The 12867-nt window shown below is 34.7% G+C and overlaps 1 protein-coding gene across 4 annotated transcripts in view; it reads left to right on the forward strand.

Annotated features, from left to right (window-relative positions):
* The window catches only part of NF1 (neurofibromin 1), a 239987-nt gene that overhangs the window by 62992 nt on the left and 164128 nt on the right, over positions 1 to 12867 (forward strand). For all 4 annotated transcript variants that reach the window (XM_043480302.1, XM_043480281.1, XM_043480273.1 and 1 more), the window contains exons 4-7: positions 1235 to 1425; positions 5550 to 5656; positions 10728 to 10795; positions 11023 to 11098. In XM_043480302.1, coding sequence (XP_043336237.1) covers positions 1235 to 1425; positions 5550 to 5656; positions 10728 to 10795; positions 11023 to 11098 — 442 coding nt within the window. The remainder of the gene's footprint in view (positions 1 to 1234; positions 1426 to 5549; positions 5657 to 10727; positions 10796 to 11022; positions 11099 to 12867) is intronic.

The raw sequence follows: 12867 nt of genomic DNA on the forward strand, positions 1-12867 counted from the left end.
TGATATGATGTAATACGAACTGTAATGAATTTTGCTTAGTGTTTAACCTGAATCTAATAAGACCATTAGGTTTAGATTCTAGCTTAACAGGAGATGTAGCAACTAGAAGAGCAAGTTACATCACTAAGACATAATCAGAGCAGTAATACAGAACATTTTATGAAGCAACTGATCTGTTTTCTTAAAAGAAAAAAGTCAGTGTTATGGAAAGTAAAAATGATGTACACAGAGTGTGAGGGGAAATACTTTTAGGATAAAGAGACTTAAAGGAATGTAACAGTCATATGGCAGTCAAACCTTTTTTGGATCCTGGTTGAGTAAAACTCAAACAGCTATGAAAGACATTCAGGGGGGCAGTGGGGAAATTTGGATATGAATTGGCTATTAACTGCTATGAGGGAATTTTTTACTTTTCTTAGTGTGATGATTGCACTGAAGTTGGAGAATTTTCTTGTATTTAAGTGATACCAGTGGGACTTCCTTGGTGGCTCAGATGGTGAAATGTCTGCCTGCAATGCAGGAGACCTGGGTTCGATTCCTGGGTCGGGAAGATCCCCTGGAGAAGGAAATGGCAACCCACTCCAGTATTCTTGCCTGGAAAATTCCATGGATGGAGGAGCCTGGTAGCCTACAGTCAGTCCATGGGGTCGCAAAGAGTTGGACACGACTGAGTGACTTCCCCTTCACTTAAAGTAAGGTAGTAGTGAAGTTATGGTGTTTGTAATTTACTTTGAAATGGTTAAACCAAAACAAAATTATTTGTATTAAGTAATATCTGTCTGTTTTGGTCAGTCTGCCCAAAGGTAGATGTGATTATCCATCCTGGAATTAATTTGGGTGTTGAGACAGATGACTAAATGTGCTCACCAGTGTATATGAATAAAGTTTATTTAGGACTCATAGTAAACTAGGATTCCCAGGAGTGAGAGAACTTACTAAGGGGAACAAATATGGGAACAAGCAGAAATGCAGGTCCTGAGGGGATTGATGGGCTACCTCGACTTTTATTGTGATTAAGAGGTGAAAGATGGAGCCATCTTTTTTTATTAAACCAACTGTAGATAAATAGAGCAAACATGATGAAATATTAACAATTGTGGAATCTAGGTGATGAGTATATGGGTATTCATTATTCTATTTCTATTCTTACATATGTTTGAAATTTTTCATTATAGAAAATATTTACATGGAAGTTTAAGAAAGTTTTAGAATTATGTGATTGTTTCTATTTTAGCAACCAAAGGACACAATGAGATTAGATGAAACGATGCTTGTTAAACAGTTGCTGCCAGAAATCTGCCATTTTCTTCATACTTGTCGTGAAGGAAACCAACATGCAGCTGAACTTCGGAATTCTGCCTCTGGGGTGTTATTTTCTCTTAGCTGCAACAACTTCAATGCAGTCTTTAGTCGAATTTCTACCAGGTTAGTGTGTAAATTTTCACAGGAATGTTGTAAGTAATATAAATTTTATCATCATTAAAAAAAAAAAAGGTTGACAGGAACAAGTTTAATGTGGACTTTTGTTGAAATTTTTTTTTTGTTGTTGTTGAAATTTTATGCATTGATTTTTTTTGAAATTTTTATCATGTAATATTATGATCTTGGTGGGTACAATTAAATGTGAAAATGAAAACATTAGTTGCTCATTCATGTCGACTCTTTGCTACCCCATGGACTGTTGCCTCTGTCCATGGAATTCTTCAGGCAAGAATACTGGAGTGGGTAACCATTCCCTTCTCCAGGAGATATTCCTGACCTAGGGATCAAAGCCAGGTCTCCCACATTGTGAGTAGATTCTTTAACATCTGAGCCACCAGGGAAGCCCAAATTAATCACAATTAAATGTGAGTACTGTTATAAGCTTGAAAGTATAAATTTTAGGAAGAAAATATCACCTATGATCAAGTTTTTGTTTTTTAATACTAGGTATAAATTTTTAGTTTGGCTTTTTAAGCATGTTATTCCTTTTATTTAAATTAGTCTAATCAGAATAATAGATGAGTAGTCAGAATTCTAATGATATTAAAGCTCTGATCCTTATCACAAGATCCTAAGTTACCAAAAACAAAAACCAAAAAAACCAAACCAGCAGTGTGGGAAGCAGAAGAAAGTAATTGCAAGGTAGAATTTTCTAGAAAGTGAACTGTTTTAAGTGAGTGAACTGTAAAAGCTCCCATTTGTTGAACATTTACAGTATGTGCTATGCTATTTTATCCTCACAGTATCCCTGAAATGTAGGTGGTAAATACCCCATTTTACAGGTAAACAAACTAATACTAAAGAAGTAATCAAGGCAGTGTGCCCAATAACGGAGGTCCCAAAATTTCTAAGTCACACTGCCTTCAGAGTCTGTCTGTTCCATTGTACTAGGCTGCTTTCCTATACTTCTATTTTAGCCTATTTTGATGAAATCTTTTTTTATAATATACACTGCTGTACTTTAAAATTGTATGATAAATATAATTGAAACTTTTATTGAAAATTAGAAGTCATTATCATCATTTGTTGTGATATGCTACAAATGGAGAAGTGAGTATAGAATTGTAACTGATGGTAGCAAGTCTGTCTGGAACTTAATTTCATGCAGATGATTTGCCTTTCTTATGCAAGTAGAGTCAAACGGGTCCTTAATTATGACCAAGTAGGAAGCATAACATAAATCATTTAGTGCTTCAATGAATCAGAGACTAATACATAATAGAGAAAAGCAATCTTCCTTGCTTAATGACACCTACAGCTTTAATTTGTGTTGTGTGAGCGAGCACTGGATTTCCATGAGTCAGCTTAGTTCATTCTCGTGTTGTTTTGCAATAGGTGTCAGTGAGAAATATACATCGTAGTTTGAGAATTTGTGCTATGGTTTTTAGGGGGAATCAGCTAACTTCAAAATCCTGCAGTCTTTTTATTAAAAGATGGCATTTCTGTAATCGTGATTCTAGGCAACAGTATTCTTCAACGTTTCATTAGAATTCTGGTGCAGAGAAAATTAAAGTTTTATTTAATGTACAATATGATTGATAATATAGAGTCGTGTTTATATAATGGAACATGTCTTTATGAACTCTTAAGTTCATGAATGTTAAGTGTTAACATTTCATATTCTGAGTAATACTGGTTGAAGAGCAAGGTAGCAAACACATAGGTAATAGGAGGCATTAAAATGATAAAAAACAAAACCCCTTCTTTGTTTAAGTGATACTAGACCAATCTTACTTTTTGAAATCATCTTACACTGAAGGTAGAAAATGATCAAAAGAGTAAAATGTTTTTAGTCTATCCAAGCATAAATTACTTATTAAAACACAGCAAATGTCCCACCTCTGAAAACTAAAAATCTTCTGGTCTCCAAACATTTTATTTTGCAGCATTAGCACATGTAAAAATAGGCAACTTTTGTGTATTTCCTGAATCTAGTTCACCCTTTCTAGAATGGAAGTTAATAAGTCTCCAGAATAAGCTAGTTTCTTTAGCTTTCAGGGGACACAGACTGCTCAGAAATGGAATCTGAAATTTATGTTTCAGACAACTGCATTTGCTGTTTAATCTAGCTTATGCAAGAAATAGGAGCTGATCTTATTAGAGGGTCACTTACCTAAAAAGACCATTACGATGGTTTAACTTAGAAGGAGTTTTCTTGTGACACTCTAGTGTGATAGCATTAGGTGACTTAAAATATGCAAGGAATTGGAATGACAGTTCTTTCTGAAGATTGATTTTATACTTTGTACTATTGATAGATGAATCAGTGTCATGAGAATTTGTTGTGTTTGACCATTCTACCTATCTATGGATGTTTCTCTTTTAGGATTAAGATTAGCTTTTGGTATTTCTCTCATTGCTTTTCTTTCAGCAAATAATATGAGTTACAGATCTTAAGATAACTTTTTTATTCTGCTGAAGTATATATCATGTTCTGTGGCTCATAGTACTCTTTTATGTAGACCATTAGCTGCTTTCTCCACCGAATTGCCTGTTTTATGGTTGAAGGGTCCTAAAGACCCAAATTATGTCTGACTTGAGATATTACCAGAAGCAGAAGACTCAATGACTCTGAAAGTTCTATTTGATTCTTTTACAAGTCTGCTGGTTTGTTTTTTTTTTAGTAGTAGTTTATTATTCGTTTTTATAGTTTAAAATTTCTTCTTGTATGTCTAATTATTTAAAATGTTATTATTTATATTCTCTTTAAGACTGTTAAATAATCTCATTTGTTTGTATGTTCAAACTCTCATTCACAGTGAATTGTTTCTCTCTGTTTTGTAAACTGTGATCTTTAGTGCAGTGTGTATTTTCTTTGGGAATCTCTTGTGACCTGGGACTCTGAGAGTATCCTAATGATGGTTTTGCGTTTGCCAAGTGCCCAGTTTTGGACCCATGTTTTTGTTAATTTCTCAGTCCCAGATTGTATGGGTAGTACAAATGTGGGCCTCAAATCCTTGTAAGGTGACAGACCTGGGTGACTTTTTTCTCTACCCAAAGCTTAGGCAGAGCAGACAGACTTCTTGTGCTGGTAAATTGCTACCACCCCCCACCCCCCCCACCTCTTCTTTTTTCTCCCTGTTTCCCTTTCAGTGTCTCTCTCTCTTTTTTTCAGGAAGTGCATAGCTCTTTCTAGCCATGTTTTATGCAAGGCCCTGGTTCTACTTCCTGAATTGTTAGGGTTCAGGGCTTTGTATCCAGTCTCATGTGGATGTTTAGCTCCACACCCTTAGGTTAAGGAGAGAAAAAAATTAACCAACTCTCACCCTTTTGTTGGCCAGATCATCCTTTCAGAACCATCTCTGGTTTTCAGTTTCCTTTCCATTTCTGGACTTGGGCGGGTAAATGGCATTTGTGCTGCTTTATTTCTGTACATTTAAAATGTCTGTTTGTTGTTGTTCAGTTTATCTAGTCCTTTTAGATGTTTTAGTGATAGGTTTTCCAGTTCATTTCTTTTGACCAACATTACTTTTTATTTGATTTCTCTGCCTTATAAATTCCCCAAATGCCCCTTCCTTATGGTAATAACAACTGTAAAAGGAATTAAACTTTCCTCCCGTTTTTCACAAACAACCACAAGAGTTAGCTTTTCAAAAGTTGGTGTTGCTGATTTGTTAAGTTGTGTTTCCTAAGGAGTCATATTCCGTATTTTTAGGCTCTTTGCAGCAGCTGTGGAATTTGTAGCATGTAAATAAGGTTTGAGGACCTTCTCATTCCCAGTGTGAACTGCTAAGCTTTTCTCACCCTGATGATAAGAAGAACATTAGTGTAAGTGCTTAGAATAATTTCACTGTTAGCTATACATCTGCAGGCTGAAGTGAGTGAAAGAAGGATTTCAGAAGGAAGAAATAGCATTGATTTCATTTTTTAGCAACTGAAGGTTTAATGCAATGATGATGTCAATTTTAAATTACACTGCATTGGTTACAATTTGAGCTAATATTTTAAATAAAATCATGTAGTATTTGTACTTTTTTACCATCAATCAATTCAATTTGTTGAATTCAGAATTTTGAACTATCATAAAACTTCAGTTGATAAATTATTTTTGGTTTTTTATTTTTCAGGTTACAGGAATTGACTGTTTGTTCAGAAGACAATGTGGATGTTCATGATATAGAATTGTTACAGTATATTAATGTGGATTGTGCAAAATTAAAACGACTCCTGAAGGGTAAGTTTAAATGAATGATGTATATGAAATTAATCACTGTGGGTGAAAAATAAGTATTTTGAATGTACTAATTGAACTAATTATGTTGAGCTAGAACATCAAAGTGGATTTTATAATGCAAATGTCCTTGAGAAATGAATAGTAATACTTTATGGTTCAGTAATTTTTGAACCTTTGCAAATAATACAGTAATGAATATCTTAAGTCTTGGAGATGTGAAGTTTTTGTTCAACTACAGTTTTTGCTTTTTCTCTTTATTAAAGAGAATGTGAGGATGCTGTTACTTAATTTTTCTAGAATTTCCTCTCAAGGATTGTTACGTGTTATAGAAGGTATTTTTCTATAGTAGTGCTAAAAGCAGATAGTTTAGCAGGGTATAAAAGTTTCATTGCAGATTGAACCAGAAGATTGTGCTCTTATGATGAGAGGAGAATGTGAGTCAGGAATCTCATTTCTGATACTCTGTTTTCAACTCTGTTATTGCCTTACTGACTGACTTTATAGCATTTCAAAGTCTTTTATTCTTTCAGTGCTAGTTTTGCTTCCTTGTAGAATATATCAATAGTAGTCACACGTGGGAATATGCCTAATGTGTAATTTTAAAGCTTTGAAGAGTGCTTTCTATCATTATATTGACTGAAATTAACTATCAGAAGGAATTGAGAGGGTTTTTGTGGTAAGCAGGAATGTGTTAATATAAATCAAATATCACTGATATTTGAGTATTATGAATACTGAGTATTATGAATATACTGAGTATAAATGCCTAAATTCATTTCACAGAAATTGTTTTTTAATTTTATATAATATTGGATTCTGGCTAATTTAAATGTGAAACCTTATAGTATGTGATTCATACTTATTTTTATTTTACTTTGTATATTGATTAAGGAATTGTCAACAGTGTTTTCTAATGTTTGACCTGGAAGGAGATTTAGTTACACTAACTTTGAAAACTTGAACAGTTCTGCAGTGCAGTTTTCAAAATACCATGTTTAGTTTTCCTAACATTTGCTTTAAACTTAACAACTATTTCACCAAAGATGTAAAAAAAACTGTATCTATATAGATGAATACTATAAGGCTGTGTTCCAGCTATATTATCATTGTTCAGAATTTATGATTTTAGGCCATTACCATGATAAAACCAAGCAATGCTTACTTCACTTTTCAATAGCTTTAATTAAGGAGAAATGAATCATTTTAGCTATTATGTTTCCTGGTGGCTCAGACGGTAAAGAATTCTGCCTGCAATGCAGCAGACCTGGGTTTGATCCCTGGGTTGGGAAGATCCCCTGGAGGAGGGCATGGCAGTCGACTCCAGTGTTCTTGCTTGGAGAATCCCCATGGACAGAGGTGCTTGGTGGGCTGCAGTACATGGGGTTGCAAAGAGTTGGATACAACTGAATGACTAAGCACAGCTAGACAAGTGGACAGTAGTTATTTTGGATTATAATAAACCACCACTCAATTCAGTTTAAATTTCAGGATTTTACTATTTATTATTAAACATTGAAAAGCTAAGGAATGATAGTATTTATATATTTCCTCTATGTATAAAATTTAAGAAATGTGAGCTTTTGTGATTTTTTTTTTTTTTCGTAGCGGTTCAGTGACATTTGGGAAATCTAGTCCAGAGTGCTTGTGGATAGGTGTTTGTTTAAAAGATCAGTTTCTAAAAAAAAAAAAAAAAGATCAGTTTCTTAGAAATGTTTAATACATAATCATTAATTGATGGTTCTCCATGCACAATGAGAGAAACTAAGTGTATGAATAAATTACTTTCTTTTTATTGTGGTAAGTTATCCCCATTGAATGCAGCTTCCTTATGAGCATAAATTTATAGAATTTTTGCTGATAAATATGACATATAAAGGCAATATTAACCAGACCAGCAAAAGATGGTTCTACACAGTCATAGTGAAAGGAATGGAAACTTCCTGTAATGTGAATAGTAAAAGTAATAATGTGTTTTAAATTCAATTCAGCAGCTTTTGTTGAGAAACTGTATGTAAGAAACCATGCTGATTGCTGGGCTTACAAAGATTAATAAAATATTGAGTCTCTCCCTTTGGAGCTCATGACCTGTTTTACGAGACAAATATATTACCAGATTATTTGCAAAGCAGTGTGGCAAAGCTAAATAGAGTGAGTATAATGTGAGAGAAGAAGTGTGTTTGTGTTTAGAGGCAGGAAATGTTAAAAGCAAGATACAGAGGTACAACAGTACATCATATCATATTAATAAAAACATAGTAACATTTGTTGCATTTTCAGTATGTGCTATACATCACCCTGTGCAGTTTACATGGCTTTTTCTCATCAGTAATCACAAGAACCCTGTGAAACAGATGTTACTATTATCATCCTTTATATTGATGAGGAAACTGAGGCCTAAGTAACATTTCCAAGATCATACATCTGTTGAGTGGCAGGATAAAGATTCAGTTCACAACTGCATCTCTAGAGCCAAACTACTTAACTTCTGTATTATTTTGCTTATGGGTAATGAGGCTTTGTTTTAGTGTCTGTGGGAAGTGATGCAAAGGTTTTTGGGTGGGAATTACCTTGATCAGTGTTTTATTTTAGATATGCCACTTTGCTTGAAATTTGCAGGATGATTTGATAGAAAGTTGCATGAACTTCTGGGACTTGGTTGTAGTAATGTGTAGTTGTAGTAATGTGACGCTGAAATAAGGATAGTGGAGGTCTGATTGGAATGGGATAGGGTGGGGACCAATTTGATATGGTATTTAGGATGAAGAATATATAATCTTTGAGTAGAATACATTGCATAGCTCTTGGTGATTAATTAGGTGAGTGAGTGAGTGAAAGTTGCTCGGTCGTGTCTGACTCTTTGTGACTCCATGGACTACACAGTTCTTGGAATTCTCCAGACCAGAATACTGGAGTAGGTAGCCATTCTCTTCTCCAGGGGATCTTCCTAACCCAGGGATTGAACCCAGGACTCCTGCATTGCAGGCAGATTCTTTTACTAGCTGAGCCACAGGGAAGCCCAAGAATACCTGAGTGGGTAGCCTATCCCTTCTCCAGCAGATCTTCCTGACCCAGGAATCGAACTGGGGTCTTCTGCATTGCAGGTGGATTCTTTACCAACTGAGCTATGTTGGTATATATGCCCTTGACTATAATGACTACTTCAGGGACTTGAATCACATGTGTGTCATTAGTGAAACTGGAAAAAAAAAATACAAAGCCTAAGATGAGAGTTTGAGTTGTGTTTGGAAGCACCTGGCATCCCATTGAAATCACCAGTGACAGATCCAATGTTCTCGTTCTGTGGCCAGCTGCTTAGTAGAGCCTATTGCATGTATCTCCTCAGAGCTTATTGCATGTATCTCCTGTTTTGTATTTTAGAAATGTCAGTTGCTGCATTCCCGAACTCTTCATTTGCACTATGAGCCTATAGACTATCAGTTCCCTCTGGGTAGATTGTTGTTTGACTTGTGAATGAAGTATCTCTTAAACCACACCACTATTGACTGAAAATATGGAAATTGTATCTGCAAGAAACATTTAAAGAGATGAATATATTAGTTTTTTAATTGGTATTTTAATTTTTATATATTCAGGAAAGAACAGCAGTGATTGAATATTGTTAACTATACCACTGAATGTTTAGAAAAGTAACAGGCAGTCAGTTTTGTATCCATGACAGCACTTAGAGGTATTGTTATGTCAGAGAAACTGTATATCCTGAAACTTTTTTAGTAGGTTTCAGTAGTATTAACTATATTTTCTTGCTTGTTCAGATTATTTCTGGTAAATCTTTGTCAACAGTTCCTTTTCAATACAAGTCAATAAGTTCCAAAAACCTACCACTTTTGGAATTCTTCAGTGTAAAAATCCTTCAAATAAAGGCTATCTCTTTAAAGGGGGAAAAAAAAACAACTGACCTGGAGAGCAAGTTACTCATTTGCAAGTCCAGAAAAAAAAGAAAGCGACTTTTAGAAGATTTTTTAGACAATTTTATAACTTGAAGACTCATCTTTATCTTGTAAAGATGTTTATGTAATTTAATAAGTATCTGCATCCCTTCATTAAAAGTTATCATTTTTACAAATGTGGACAGTAATTTTATAAAAGAGGAAAAAATTAAAATACATAATGTATTTGTATGGAGAAATGTTTAGTCTTATTTTAAAAATGTACTGTTTTGAATAATCAAATTAGTAGAATAAAAGAAATGAACATATTTAATGATAGCAGGGATGTGATAAGGACACTTTCACATACTGCTTGGTGGGAGTGGCCTTTGGCCCAGTCCTTCCAAAAATCAAGTTGGCAGTATTTATCAAGAACCTTAAAAATATTCATCTTTTGGACTGGACAGTTCTTTTTCTACACATTTATGTGTCTTAAAGGAATAATCAGAATGTGGAAAAGATTTGGATATAAAGTATTAATATTATTTATATTAATAATATTCAAATATACAAAATTGGAAAATGTTTGAGTAACCAGTGTCTTAATACATACTTAAATATTGAATATTATTGTAATAAAGCCATCAAATATACCCATGAGGAACTTTTAATAATATGGAAAAAGTTGGGGGTATGCTGCTACCAGTAGAATAGTTTGAACAGGTTTGATATGAACAGATTTTCTCAGTTACGATAAGTGTATTTGTCTTATATATGTGCATAGGAAAAGGGAAAGAAGAAAATTAACCAAACTGTAAATTGTGATTGTCTCTGAATGGTAGAATCATAGATCATATTTTCAGTTTCCCCTAGATTGTTGTGTATTTTTTGAATTTTCTACAATGATTGTGTACTTTATACATTTTTTTAAAAATGTACTTATTATTAGAAACAAAGGAAAAAACTCACAACCTTTGAACCTTCAAGGTTGAGTTTTGTCTTTAAGTGGACATAGCCAGTAAGGTTTTTGGTTTATTCTAGTTATGTTTACCTTTACATGGCTTAATAAATAATACTGGCACAAAAGTTTGTGTGTAAGAGGAAAGTTATTTTTGCTGGTACTTCTGAATTGCATTGGTGTTAGCTAATCAGTAATTGTAAAACCTTTTTTTTTTCTTTTCCAGAAACAGCATTTAAATTTAAAGCCCTAAAGAAAGTTGCACAGTTAGCAGTTATAAATAGCCTGGAAAAAGTAAGTAATAACCTCTTTGGTATTACAGTTTTGTTAATTTTTGGTTCTAAGTGTTGTCTTCAGTATTTTGAGTCAAAGAGTAATAATTTCACATAATTTTTAGAGAGAATGCATTATAATATTCTTCTGGAAGAAATTAGAATTTTGTGATATAATTGGAGCAATATGATATTTTGTTTTCTACTTTAAGAATATATCACATAAAACATATGTTTTGTTATTTATAGGCATTTTGGAACTGGGTAGAAAATTATCCAGATGAATTTACAAAGCTGTACCAGATTCCACAGACTGATATGGCTGGTAAGGATAAGATTGACTTTTTATTTATCTTTTAAAGACTCTTACTTAATAGATAAAACCTAACATTTTCAAGTTATTTTCATTATTATGGTGCTTTTAATCTTTTCAACTTACGTCAAATAGGAAATATTATTTTTTTCTTATACTTCTGAATTACCCGCAACCTTTTTCCTTTGAGCAAATAGATAAGGAACTTTTGAAATGAAGCTCTGATTTTTAATTAGTTATAGATTGGATACTGATGGCACTTTGTTGTAGAGAAGCCCCTTTTTGTGCTCTGAGGTTTTATTTCCTGTTTAGAGAGAGGAGTATTAAGTAAGAATATCCTCATTTAAAATTCTCAAGACACAACTTCAAGAAGGAAAATAGACTCCTGGAGAACTAATAGAACTCCTTTGAGAAGCTATTTAGTCTTTGTTTCTTGGATATAATCACACTTTGCTTAGGGCCTTCCACATTGAGACTAAATACCAGTCTGACCATTGTAAAATTTGGACTTTACTAGTGGAGAATCCCAGGGACGGGAGCCTGGTGGGCTGCCGTCTATGGGGTCGCACAGAGTCGGACACGACTGAAGTGACTTAGCAGCAGCAGCAGCAGAGTGGATCAACTTCACCACCCTAGTAGACAAGAACTAGGAAGTAGGCGAAAACCTCCAGATGTTCAAGCTGGATTTAGGAAAGGCAGAGGAATCAGAGATCAAATTGCTGTCATCCTTTGGATCATAGAAAAAGCACAAGAATTCCAGGATAACACCTGCTTCTGCTTCATTTACTATGCTAAAGCCTTTGATTGTGTGGATCACAAAAAACTGTGGAAAATTCTTAAAAAGATGGGAATACCAGACCACCTTACTTGCTTTCTGAGAAACCTGTATACAGATCAAGAAGCAACAATTAGAACTGGACATGGAACAATGGACTAGTTCAAAATTGGGAAAAGAGTACCTCAAGGCTGTACATTGTCAACCTGCCTATTTAACTTACATGGAGAGTACATCATGTGAAATGCCGGGCTGGATGAAGCACAAGCTGGAATCAACATTGCTGGAAGAAATATCAATAACCTCAGATATGTAAACGATACCACCCTTATGGCAGAAAGCGAAGAGAAACGAAAGAGCCTCTTGATGAAGGTGAAAGAAGAGAGGGGGAAAGCTGGCTTAAAACTCAACATTTCAAAAAGCTAAGATCATGGCATCTGGTCCCATCACTTCATGGCAAATAGATCAGGAAACAATGGAAATAGTGACAGACTTTATTTTCTTGGGCTCCAAAATCCTTGCAGATGGTGACTGCAGCCATGAAATTAAAAGACGCTTGCTCCTTGGAAGAAAAGCTGTGACCAACCTAGACAGCATATACAAAGCAGAGACATTACTTTGCCAACAAAGGTCCATCTAGTCAAAGCTATGGTTTTTCCATGTATGGATGTGAGAGTTGGATCATAAAGTAAGCTGAGTGCCAGAGAATTGATGCTTTTGAACTGTGGTGTTGGAGAAGACTCTTGAGAGTCTCTTGGCCTGCAAGGAGGTCAAACCAGTCCATCCTAAAGGAAATCAGTCCTGAATATTCATTGGAAAGACTGATGCTGAAGCTGAAGCTCCAGTACTTTGGCCATCTGATGCGAAGAGCTGACTCACTGGAAAAGACCCTGATGCTGGGAAAGATTGAAGTCAGGAGAAGAAGGGACAGACAGAGGACAAGATGGTTGGATGGCATCACTGACTTGATGGACATGAGTTTGAGCAAGCTCCAGGAGATGGTGAA

The sequence above is a fragment of the Cervus canadensis genome, chromosome 1 (genome assembly GCF_019320065.1).
Source record: "Cervus canadensis isolate Bull #8, Minnesota chromosome 1, ASM1932006v1, whole genome shotgun sequence".
In the NCBI taxonomy this organism is placed as follows: domain Eukaryota; kingdom Metazoa; phylum Chordata; class Mammalia; order Artiodactyla; family Cervidae; genus Cervus; species Cervus canadensis.